A 12669-nucleotide genomic window follows, 5' to 3' on the forward strand; every position below is an offset into this window, starting at 1 on the left:
CCCACCAACCGCAGCTAGCATAACCAGAGGTCATGGAGAATGAGAGCTGTAGTCCAGCAATATTTGAAGGGCTGGAGGGCTGCATGAAACCATGTTTTAGTGTTATGAACTGCAGTGAGCTCTCATGCTTCTTCTTTCCTCTTTGGTGCACCTTCAAGGAGGTGTTTGGAGTGTGTTTCTTTTGTTTTAGATTGATCATGCCTTGTTGTGACTTTCATGTCTGGGCAGACTTTGGCTAATCCTTGTAGTGATTTGTTCAAACAGTAGTCCAAACCACAATTTGTGATGCTATCTTGTTTCAACAATTCATAACCATAGTTTAGGGTTTAGGCATAACAGTAAATTGTGGTTAATCTAACATGGAAGCAGAAGTTTACAATCTTTTCTTCGTAGCCATACCTGGAACAAGAGAGGGGAAGGGGGACACATAACCTGACCTTTAAAGCCCTAAACAGCCTCGGCCCAGTATACCTGAAGGAGTGTCTCCACCCCCGTCACTCAGCCTGGACACTGAGGTCCAGCTCTGAGGGCCTTCTGGTGGTCCCCTCACTGCGAGAAGTGAGGTTACAGGGAAACAGGCAGAGGGCCTTCTCGGTAGTGGTGCCTGCCCTGTGGAATGCCCTCCCACCAGATGTCAAGGAAATAAACAGCTATCTGACTTTTAGAAGACATCTGAAGGCAGCCCTGTTTAAAGAAGTTTTTAATGTTTTAGTGTATTTTTAATATTTTGTTGGAAGCCACCCAGAGTGGCTGGGATGGGTGGAGTATGTATGTATGTATGCATGCATGCATGCATGAATAAATAAACAAACATATTTATTTTATCATTATTATTATTATTATTATTATTATTATTATTATTATTATTATATCTTTGCAACACTAAATTATGGCTTAGTGTTATGTATGGATACAGCCTGTATGTGTTCTCTACTATTACCCACTGAAACAGAAACAGCAGGTTTTGTGTCTTGTTACTGCAGGTAACATTCAGAAAGCTGATAACTATGAATTGGCGTCATTTTGTCAATTGTTTTGTCAAAGCCAGAATAATCACTTAAGCAAAATCCACCATTTGTTTACCTCTAGTCTTGTTCTTTGTTGAACTCATACAATACACCATCATCTGTGGACTTGACAATGCTTCCCTCTGATTTATTTTGAGCAAATAAGGCAAAAATGTTAAAATGACACCCCTCCTCCCATGCAGTTTTTAATCGAGCACAGAGATGAAGATTGGAGGCAGGAAAATGGTGCCCCCTCTGGAATCTACTGCCAAAATTCCACGTCTTCATGTCACTTCATGGTAAGACCAACCCGACCATCCTTGGGAATAATCATGTATGGTGACTGAACTGTTGTTCCTCTTTCTGCTCATGAAAAAAAAAAGTTACAATTCAGACAGATGCCAGCCTTTATGAGGGGCTGCAGCACCAGAGTATAAACACTCTTGGCCGCAAGGATTTATTTTTAGCTGAAGGGAAAAGCTGGAAATGGCACTGCAATATTTATACACAAGTAACTCCTGATTATGCTGTATATCAAGTTGTATAGGTTGATGTGCCTACTGGCTGATAATACCCCTAGCCCCAATAATATTTTAAAGCATTTTCTATGGTGCTTCATCCGTATTCCTGGCACACGCTATTTTATATAGGACTGTGGGAGTGCAGTAGTCTTGATGTGTTTGTATTCCCAGCTAAGAGTGAAATGACTAACATGGGCACCATCCTCTCATTCTGGCTATTATATGGTCAGTTCTGAGAGTCATCATTGAACACTTCTGATGGATTCTGAATGATCTGACTAGACCATTTTAGGCTGTGAATTTATGTGGAGTGTCTGCTGAAAAGCTTAAGTAAGTTTTGTCAATGAGATGAAGATATGTTGTCTTGGTGTGTTGGTTTTTAGATTTATATAACCTATACGTCAGGTGGTTTTGGTACATATCCAGTGCATTGCCAGCTTAATTTAAGGTGCTGGTGATGACTTTTAAAACAATGAATCTTTTGGGACTGGATTACTTAAAAGAACTGGGTGACACCTGTATCAACTTACCTGTGCCTTAAGATTCACTCCAGAGGGCCTACTTAGGTGCACACCTATAAAGACAAGTAGACCGTCAGATACATGGAACAGATTTCACGGTGGATTTCAGCAACATGAGATTGGGCCTTGAAGACCCACCTTGTTGTCATGGCATTTGGTGGCTAGTTGTAAATTAAGCTGTAGAAATTGTTATTGGCTTTTTTTGGTATGCTTATGTTATGCTGGACAATGTGGAGCTCCTTTGCTAGCTTTAGCAGTGGATGTTTTAAATGGTATTAAATTACAGTCGTACCTTGGTTCTTGAACAGAATACATTCCGGGAGTCCGTTCGAAAACCAAGATGCGGCTTCTGATTGGCTGAAGGAGCGTCCTGCAGCCAATCGGAAGTCGCGGAAGCCGGCCTGGATGTTTGTCTTCCAAAAATTGTTTGCAAACCAGAACACTCACTTCTGGTTTTTGATTGCTCGGGAGCCAAAACGTACAAGTTCCAAGGCGTTCGGCAACCAAGGTCCGGCTGTACATTGCATTGGTTACATTTTTTTAATGTTTATTTTTTAAGAGTGGTATCCAGTGCTAGACCTGCTCGGAGCAGCCCCACTGAAGTTACTAGACATGACTAACTTAGATTGATTCATTCATTTAAATGGGACTACTCCGAGTTGGTCACAACCCTGTGCCACTTTGTGAAGAATGTCTCTTAGTAAGATTTCTTACATCTCTTAAATAAATAAATACAAACTTGCAAGTTTAAGAACACAATGGATAGTACTGGGCTGTGGTGTCTTTTTAGATGCTGAAACATTGTTGTGTCATTTATTTATTTATTTATTTTGAAAAATCAACCTTAGAACATGAAAGCCCTTGCCCACTTTAGTGTTCCATGCACTAAACACACTAACAATGTGTTTGCATGTAGAGTTAGCAGGCATGCTGCTGTTGTGATAATTCTATGTGTGAGTGGCCTCACACGATTTATGCAATTTGTAGTGAAATAAGTCTTTGCAGCCTTCCTCATAATTTTGTGTCATGGATGTCTCATCTGATGACTCGTTTGTAAAAAACCCCACAACAATTCACCTTTGCCCACTTTGGTCCTTTTTTGTATTTGTGTGACTCAGGTTTAGTGAGTCACCTACAGTTTCCCCATTAGCCATTGTGTTCAACCTCAGGAAGTCATCTGAACACTGAGGGGATGCTTTTACTGGGAGATAAAACTCTGCTCCTACTCAACTATTGGCTGTGGACATGGCTTCAAAGCCAGGTGAGTCACTTCCTTGAGTAGACACTGATCTATATTATTAGCCTGCCTTGACATGACACCTTCTTGCCAGTGCAGGAGTAATTGGCAGATAAGTTCCCCTTGTGTTGAATAGAGAAGAGAGAACCCACCCCCATTGCCTGCTCAGAAAACTCTTTTTATGCGTAACTGTATTTTTGCATCATGTGTCATAGATATCATTTGGCAGGGGGAAACTTGAAATGTTAATGTTGGAATTACCACACTAAGATAACATGGGGGAAAGTTACTATGCAATTTAGGGGTTTATGATTGTAGCTTAAGGAAAAAATTTTACTTGACCATCTGCAGGACATGTAGTATAGTATATGTGTTAATATAGTTTAAGCTGCAGCCTGGTGACTGAACTCTTCATAAATGTCAAAGCTTTCAGTTCAAACCACTTGAACTGTTAGAGGCATTTTTAGATAAAAGCAAATTGTCTCCTCCTCTTCAGTGCCACCCCCCACCCCCCGGCATGGTGTTATTTGCTCTTTCTGGATCCAAAATGGCTGATCTCTTTTTTCTAAGATATCTTTTCAGGCTTACAGCAGGCTTGTGGTCCACAGCAGTTCCTAAGGACATAATATGAGCCTGTTGCATCAGGCTAGTGACCCAAGCCTGTGAGAAGCCTGCGAGCTGGTCATGAGCACAACAGCACTCTCTCACCACTTAGGATTCGCCAAGGAACCCATATTGTCTCTCAAATCAGAGGTAGGACACAGCCACCATAGTGGGGAGCAGGAGAGCTGAAAAGAATGCCAATATATTACACATCGGGCAACCAATGTGCTGCTTTGGTTTCAGATAGTACATGGGTAAAAAGGTAAAGGGACCCCTGACCATTAGGTCCAGTTGCGGACAACTCTGGGGTTGCGGTGCTCATCTCGCTTTATTGGCCGAGGGAGCCAGCGTACAGCTTCCGGGTCATGTGGCCAGCATGACTAAGCCACTTCTGGCAAACCAGAGCAGCGCATGGAAACTCCATTTACCTTCCCGCCGGAGTGGTACCTATTTATCTACTTGCACTCTGCTGTGCTTTTTAACTGCTAGGTTGGCAGGAGCAGGGACCGAGCAACGGGAGCTCACCCCGTCGCGGGGACTCGAACCGCCAACCTTCTGATCGGCAAGGCCTAGGCTCTATGGTTTAACCCTGTGTCCCTAGTACATGGGTAGACAAGTCTAAAAAGCCTGGAACACAAATTTTCATGTCCATCTAGAGGCTATGGTGGCTCATTTACCAGTAGTTGTGTATTTAGCGTTAACTCTGGTGTATACTTAATTCTGGTGTATATTTTGCTCTAGGAAGCTTAGTTTGGTCAGAATCACTTCTAGAGTTCACATTAAGTACATTATTTCTGGTAAATGAGCCACCATAGCTGCTAGAGGGCCGTGAGAATTTGTGTCCTGGGCTTTTTAGATTTGTCTTCCCATCTATTATCAGAAACCAAAGGGGCTCATGGGTTTCCAGATGTGATTTTTGTTTCCAGCTGTCCTACCCCACTACTATGGTTAGTAGCTGTTGATTGCCTTATTTAACTTAAACCCTTATTTAAGTTATTTAACCCTCTTATAAGAACATAGTAGCCTGAAAACATTTTATTTTTTTACCAGTCTAGGCTAGTAGCCTTTGTTTTCATACCAGCTACAGAGGTGGACCAGTGTGGGTTTGCAGGCTAGTAAAAACAGACATCACCTTCTGCCAAGCACACTGGTGGTGGAGTGACCTGCAGTGTCTCTACCACAAAGTGTTTGTGGAAACTTCCTCTGCAGGTAGCATGGAAATTAAAGCAGCCTGTTGCCTGCCTAAGGTGACCAGGTGAACATTACTTAACTGGGGGAGTTGCTTCCTCGCATCTCTTTCCCCCTTGAGATTCATCCAGTGTTTCAGAGTGGAACAAATCAATCAAAATCAAGGGAACATTTGCGTCCTCCTTACGTTTATCCCCCTGAGGTTCTCATAACAGTGATTCAGCAAAGTACATGACACCTCTGTCCTCAGGAAGAGAGCAAGCCAAATAATGCCATTTTTGTTTCCAGAGCTAAGCAAAACAGATTTAAAATCTCATGAGTGACCACGGGGAAAGTTGAAGCCTCGTTGAAATGGACAGCTGCGCAAAAGCACAACCATCCTATTGTGCAATGGCTGTTCATTGCAGTGGGGCTCAAATGGAAGAACTTCCAAGGTGAATCTGACCTCACAGGTCAGATCTGTGTCCAACTCTGCCACCTTTAATGAGGCCTCAGCTGTATCACTGGAAGCATCCTCCTCATTCTGTCACATGGTCTTTGCTTCCTAAGAATATTCTATCTCTGTGATTGAAAGTGCGTTGCATTTATTCATTTATTTAGAATTACATTTACATCCCACCTTTCCTCCAAGAAACTGCAGGTGGCATACACAGTTGCCCTCTCCCCATTTTATTCTCACAACAACTCTGTGAGGTAGGTTGAGAGGTGGTAACTGGACTAAAGTCTTCCAGTGAGCTTCATGGCTGAGTAGGTTTTTGAACCCTGGCCTCTCAAGTCCTGGCCTGACGCTCGTAACCACTGCACCACACTAGTATGAAGCACATTCTAGAATTGTTAGGCAGAAGAAAGAATGGATTCATGGTTTACTTTGCAGCTCTTCTTCATAAATGGATGGCTGTGTGGTTGTGAAGACCCTTATTCCCCTCACAGATCTATGATTCCAGAGTTCCTTGGGAGGAGGGCTTGACTGTTAAACCACTCTGAACATACTAGCTAAGTGAGAGATACAGGGGTCTCCTAACAATTCTCACTCCCCCCCTACCAAACTCCATTTCCAGGATACCTTAAAGGAAGCCATGACAGTTAAAGTGCCATGATAGTGCTTTAAATGTACAGTGAGGATGTGGCCTTAGATAGTAACTCGACAGAATATTCTTTCTGATAAAAGTTAAGAAGATTTTGCATGGTTATATCCCATGCAAAATCATCTTAAGGGGACAAAGCATTCACTTTGTATTTTTGCAGTGGCTTAGCAACTGTAATGATTGCATGCCCTGATTTACTGGCAGCCCCCAAGATATTTGGGGCACAGATTCTAAAACTGTGCCAGTTTCCAAGTAACAAATATGCTGCTTGTTTCTTTAAGTTGACATCATGTTTACTTTGATACAGCAGACCATGCTATGTTTTGAGCATTTATTTTATCTAGTACATTTTTGTCTCTCCCTCCTTCCAAGGAGATCTGGGCAATATGCATGGTTCTTTATACTTGCAAGAACCCTGTGAGATAGCTTCAGCGGAAAGAGAGACAGAGACAGACAGAAAGAAACAAATTGACCTGATGTCGGCCAGTGAGCTTGTGGCTGAATGGAGATGTGGACCTAGACTTTCCCAGTCTAACACTCCAAACACAGCCTTTCTCAATCTTGGGTCCCCAGGTGTTCTTGAACGCCCATAATCCCTGACCCTGCTAGCTAGGAATGATGGGAGTTGAAGTCTAACAACACCTGGGCACCCAAGCATAGCTGTCAACTTTTCCCTTTTCTTGCAAGGAATCCTATTCGGAATAAGGGAATTTCCCTTAAAAAAGGGAAACGTTGACAGCTATGCACCCAAGGTTGAGAAAGGCTGCTAACCTCTATGGTTAGCCTTTCCTATCCTTGGGTTACTGGGCAGGGGCAGTGGTTGTTATGGGGAAAGAACAATGTTGCTTCAACAACAACCAGACAGATACTGCAACCCTATATAGTTGCAGCAGCTATATTCCAATTCACCCACACTGAGGTTAGAGGGGCCCAGCTTGGTCCAGTAGTCTTCTACTCTAGTGGAAAGATTCTGGCCCACTGGGATCTCTTGTGATGTAGTCTTCCAAGTCCAAGGCAGCAACGCTACATCCACAGGCCAGAGCTTGTCTGGTAGAAGCATCCCTGGTGCTGTTCCCTTTCCTGTGTGCCATTCCCCTTTTGATGCTGTCATTGATCTTGTTGAAGAAAACAGGCTTTGACAGTTTTCATTCATGGGCTATATACTGATATCACTGAATGCTGAATTATGCCATCGTGTAATTATGAAAATGTTAAATAACTCCCTTGCAAACACCAACATCATAAACATTTTTTTTTTTAAAAAAAGCTGGCAAACTGGCACACAGTGGTGTTTTATTTACTAATTGCACATTTTGGATGTGGGATTCATTGAAACTGGCTCAGAGTTTCACAAGCTTCATGGCTGGGTGCCTTTTCTATGCTCTGCCTCATGATGGACTGTAAATCAAGGGAAGGTGGAAGCATCTAAATCATTTCTAAAACTATCGTAGCTGGGCTGCATCAATAGGAGTATAGCATCTAGATCAAGGGAAGTAATAGTGCCACTGTATTCTGCTCTGGTCAGACCTCACCTGGAGTACTGTGTCCAGTTCTGGGCACCACAGTTCAAGAAGGACACTGACAAACTGGAACGTGTCCAGAGGAAGGCAACCAAAATGGTCAAAGGCCTGGAAACGATGCCTTATGAGGAACGGCTAAGGGAGCTGGACATGTTTAGCCTGGAGAAGAGGAGGTTAAGGGGTGATATGATAGCCATGTTCAAATATATAAAAGGATGTCATATAGAGGAGGGAGAAAGGTTGTTTTCTCCTGCTCCAGAGAAGCGGACACAGAGCAATGGATCCAAACTACAAGAAAGAAGATTCCACCTAAACATTAGGAAGAACTTCCTGACAGTAAGAGCTGTTCGACAGTGGAATTTGCTGCCAAGGAGTGTGATGGAGTCTCCTTCTTTGGAGGTCTTTAAGCAGAGGCTTGACAACCATATGTCAGGAGTGCTCTGATGGTGTTTCCTGCTTGGCAGGGGGTTGGACTCGATGGCCCTTGTGGTCTATTCCAACTCTATGATTCTATGATTCTATAATGTGAAAGGCCAGACCAACAGAGGAATGTTTGGCATGTTGAGGAATGTTATTATCATTTTATTTTTATATGCCACCTTCAAGATGACATACATAGTTCTCTCCCTCTCCAGTATATTCTCACAACAACCCTGTGAATGTAGCCTAGGCTGAGAGGTAGTGATTGGCTCAAGCTCACTCAATGAGCTTCATGACTCAGTGTGGATTAGAATCCTGCTCTCCCAGGTTCTAGTTGGAACGCTCCAACCACTATACCACATGACCTGTTACGACCTCTATATTGGTGATGGTGCAGTGCTCAGTCCCATTGTGCAGCACCAGTATAATCATCCAGATGGGCCAGTGTAAGGAGCCTTTGACGAACCACATGTATACCTGGAAACTGAACATGGTGGCCAGGTTGAAAGCCAGAGAACGTGCCTGCAGGCCCAGCATCAGTACAGAGTACCTTGGGAAGCTGTCAAGGTCCCAGCAAGGTCCATTACAGCTGCTTGCTCTGGACTCTTTTTAAGGTGGCTGGGTCTGGGAACCTCCATTTTAATTCCCCACAATGACTCTGATGGGCATTCTGGGAAATTGAAGGCCTAGCTCTTTGATCAGCATCAGTCAGGTGCATGTCATGAATTACTGGGAGCTGAGCATGGCACTGTGGATGTTCTTCAACCATCATTAGACAGTAGGGGCTAGTACTCCAAGCACTGCTACCACCACTGTCACCAAGTACCAGGGTTAACCCAACTAGGAGGAGGTCCACCAGAGGGCACGTTGCTGAGGTTCAACTCAAATTTGGCATCAGCCCTGCATACATGTACCTTATTAAGCTCGTGAAATTGCAGGGGGGGGGGGAGATGTCAAGCTGTATGCATGCTCCCCAGATTTTTAACCTAGCAATTCCAGAGTTGAGACCTCATACAGTCTAATGGCCTTGCAGTAACTGGTAGCGTTATTCTGCTTTGCTTGGTGGTACATCAACACGGGTGCTGATTGCACAGTCTGTGGGTCATGTAGGATCTCAGCTCTCAGGTTTGTCGAGCTCCAGCTACCTGCAGTGGCGCAGGAGTTCTGTGTGGAAGGGAGTCTCCTGGTCCATGGCGTGTCTGTTTTAGGTCTTGCACTAGAAGAGCATCCCCATCAACCTGGTGGTGTGCAGGTGTTTTGGACTACAACGTTCCATCTACCACAGTTAGTGCTGCCATGAGATTGATGGGAGTTGTAATCCCCAAAAAATCTGCTGGACACTAGGTCACAGGAGTGGACTAGATTGCTGCATGAGAAAAGTCATACCTTATCCAGTGATGGCTCTGTAATGCACACAAGCTCTTGTATAGACAAAAACAGAAAAACTGCAGAAGCCACCTATCAGAGCACTGTGAATTTTTGTGCAAGCTGTTATATACAGTGGTACCTCGGGTTAAGTACTTACTGTATTTTTCGCCCTATAGGACGCACTTTCCCCCCTCCAAAAATGAAGGGGAAATGTGTGTGCATCCTATGGGGGCGAATGCAGTCCTATGGGGGCGAAATTTCCCCCCAAAAAACCTAGGTGCATCCTATGGGCCGGAGCGCCCTATGGGACGAAAAATACGGTAATTCATTCTGGAGGTCTGTTCTCAACCTGAAACTGTTCTTAACCTGAAGCACCACTTTAGCTAATAGGGCCTCCTGCTGCCGCCGCACCGCTGGAGCACGATTTATGTTCTCATCCTGAAGCAAAGTTCTTAACCTGAAGCACTATTTCTGGGTTAGCGGAGTCTGTAACCTGAAGCGTATGTAACCTGAACTGTATGTAGCCCGAGGTACCACTGTAATGCTGTTTTGTCTCTACTCAGTGGTTGTTGTTTTTTAGCTGACCAATAGATGTGTGGTATTCTTGATCCCCGTATCATAATTTCCATTTCTTCTTCTTCTTCTTCTTCTTCTTCTTCTTCTTCTTCTTCTTCTTCTTCTTCTTCTTCTTTAAAAAATGTGGCATATTTCATAAGAACATTTTGTGTTGAAGTAGGTTAGGTGAAATATCAACTAAATTTAAAACCAGGCCAACTGACTTCTCATTCTCTAGAGGGGCAAAGCATATGTTCAAGCAGGTTCTTAGTCACTGCTCTCTAGTATTAAAGCAGCTGCTTTAAGTCTGGTGCCGTGATTGTACTGACACATGGTGTAAGGCTGCCGCCTATTTCCTTGCTTTGCTCATGGGTCCATCTAGCTTAGTATTGTTGAAACTAATTGGCAGTAGATCTCCAGACTAGAGTCTTTCCCAAGTTTTGCCTGGAGATACCAGGTATGGAACTTGAGATCTTCTCCATGCAGAAGATGAGCTCTATGACTGCCTCCTGGCTCACTGGTAGACAATTTGCCTTGCACCTGAAAGGTCCCTGGTTCAATCCCTGGCATCTCCAGACAGGGCTAGGAATGGCCCCAGTCTGAAACCTTGGAGTGCTGCTGCCAGTTGAAGACAGCACTATACTAGATGGACCAATGGTCTGACTCATTCAAAGCAGTCTCTTATGTGTATGATCTTGCCTCCCAGGCTTGCAGCAAGTGTTTGGAATTATATGCTGTATTTTCTACCCAATATTATTTTGCCTGACTTGTCCTTGCTGCTGCATGGAACAATGCATGAACTGAAACCTTGTATCTGTAAGTAAAGGATTTTAAACTTACTTAAGAGTGTGGTCTGCTCATGGTGGGAAGGGTAGAAACAGGTCAGCTGCTGTGTCTGACAACCTATATTCCTAATGCTTCACTGTGCTGCTTATCTTTGTGAGTTTAATACTCTGCTACTGGGGCTCTTGGTGTGCAAGCCACTTGTTTTGAATCCTGGTACCCAGCCAATTATTTTGTTGTTCACCCACAAATGTGGGTCCACAAGGATTCATTTGTTTTAATTCCTCACAAAAACAAACTTGGAACTGGTATTGGTTTGTGTAAGTAGTAATAGTGTGAGTGCAAAACTGCTGCAAAGTAACAACTATTATCAATGAATTAGTACAGCTTCTATCATGTCTCCAGCAAGATTTGCAATGTAGCCTCAGTAGAATGGGGTTAGAGCCTGGTATGTCCCCCGCCTCTATGTCTGGACCCTAATAAAATGTTCCCTTCTCAGCTCCTGTTTGAATAGATGACATATTCTCTAGATAGGATCTCTCTTGTTTTACTTGAAAAATATAAATGCTTTATGGTAGTTCCCTTTTTTGTGGTGGGCTGTAAAACTGACATTCTAATTAGGTGTAATAGCAAATGTACCTGTCAATGTTCATCATTTCATATCACCCACAAAGAACCTCTTTGGATTTAAGCAAAGGCAAATGCTCTTCCATGTTGGATAAATGAAGTATGTGGCTTGTTCAGATGATGAGTGTTCCTGTAACCCATCTCTGTCCTCCTAACACAGTAAAGGTTAGGGGGGGAAATCACTCATTCATTGGCTGATCTTGGGCTAGCCACTTTTTCTGTGCCTCACTGTTTGCCAGCTGTAAAATGGGACCAGAATGGTCTCTAAATGATATAAATGTAGTATAGTGCATGTACATGCATTCCATGTATTTTATATGCTATGCAGTTTGTGGTTTACCTTGATTCTTTTGCCACTAGGAACCAACTGCATGCATGCATCCATTTTCTTCTTGTGGCACATTTGAGCCGGGATTTTGTTGGCCTCACCACTGTTGGGCTGCCAGATTACACCATCAGTCCCACCCTCTCATGCAGAAGAGTGTCCTTATTTTTGTCTGTATGGCCAATATCACATGCTGAGCTACAGCTGAGGCTTTTTCAGAATTGGAGTATGGCTCTAATACGACTACACTTAAAAATATTATTATTTGCTGAAAATAATATGATCACCTGCAAATCTGAAAAAAACCCCAAAACAGGTTACTGCGATCCTCTTAAAACCATTGGGAGCAAACCCACTGAAAACAATAGCATTGGTCTTGAGGATCAGCTTTTAAAAACAAACAAACAGAGCATTTGATTCACTGGGATCACAATTTAAAATGGCACAGAGTGATTTCTGCTAAAATATTGTGAGAGATAACCGTGCTACTCTTGTGTCTTGTTAATGGATTGTTCACAGCTCTTCAGAAGAGAGCAATACAATTTCTGATGGAGTGAAATGGGCTACAAGAACAGAAATACAGGCATGTGATCACTCTGTTTGGTACCCAAATACATTTGCCCTGTCATAATACTGGCATCTTTTCAAGGTATGTTGATGTCTGGGTTGCTGCCAGGGAGCAGTGCACAAAATGCAAGGAGGATACAGCTTTGTGAAAATGAGCGCGCGCGCGCACGCGCACACACACACACACACATATATATGATGCATATTTTAATCTCAGTGGTGTTTTCAGTTCATTTGATATGATTCCAGAGGATCTTAAGTGTCCTCCTGCTTCTGAATTGCATATGATTTCTTTCTGGTAATTTCCCCGTCACCTCATACTGTGGAGCTTTCCACTCAGAA

At 43.3% G+C, this 12669-nt stretch overlaps 1 protein-coding gene across 6 annotated transcripts in view; it reads left to right on the forward strand.

The window, feature by feature from the left end:
* The window catches only part of SLC4A10 (solute carrier family 4 member 10), a 152314-nt gene that overhangs the window by 31652 nt on the left and 107993 nt on the right, over positions 1-12669 (forward strand). For 4 of the 6 annotated variants that reach the window (XM_083493272.1, XM_083493275.1, XM_083493273.1 and 1 more), the window contains exon 2: positions 1211-1306. The exons of the other annotated variants lie outside the window; for them this stretch is intronic. In XM_083493272.1, coding sequence (XP_083349398.1) covers positions 1211-1306 — 96 coding nt within the window. The remainder of the gene's footprint in view (positions 1-1210; positions 1307-12669) is intronic. 6 annotated transcript variants of the gene reach the window in all.

The sequence above is a fragment of the Podarcis liolepis genome, assembly GCF_965112155.1.
Source record: "Podarcis liolepis genome assembly, chromosome: 1".
In the NCBI taxonomy this organism is placed as follows: domain Eukaryota; kingdom Metazoa; phylum Chordata; class Lepidosauria; order Squamata; family Lacertidae; genus Podarcis; species Podarcis liolepis.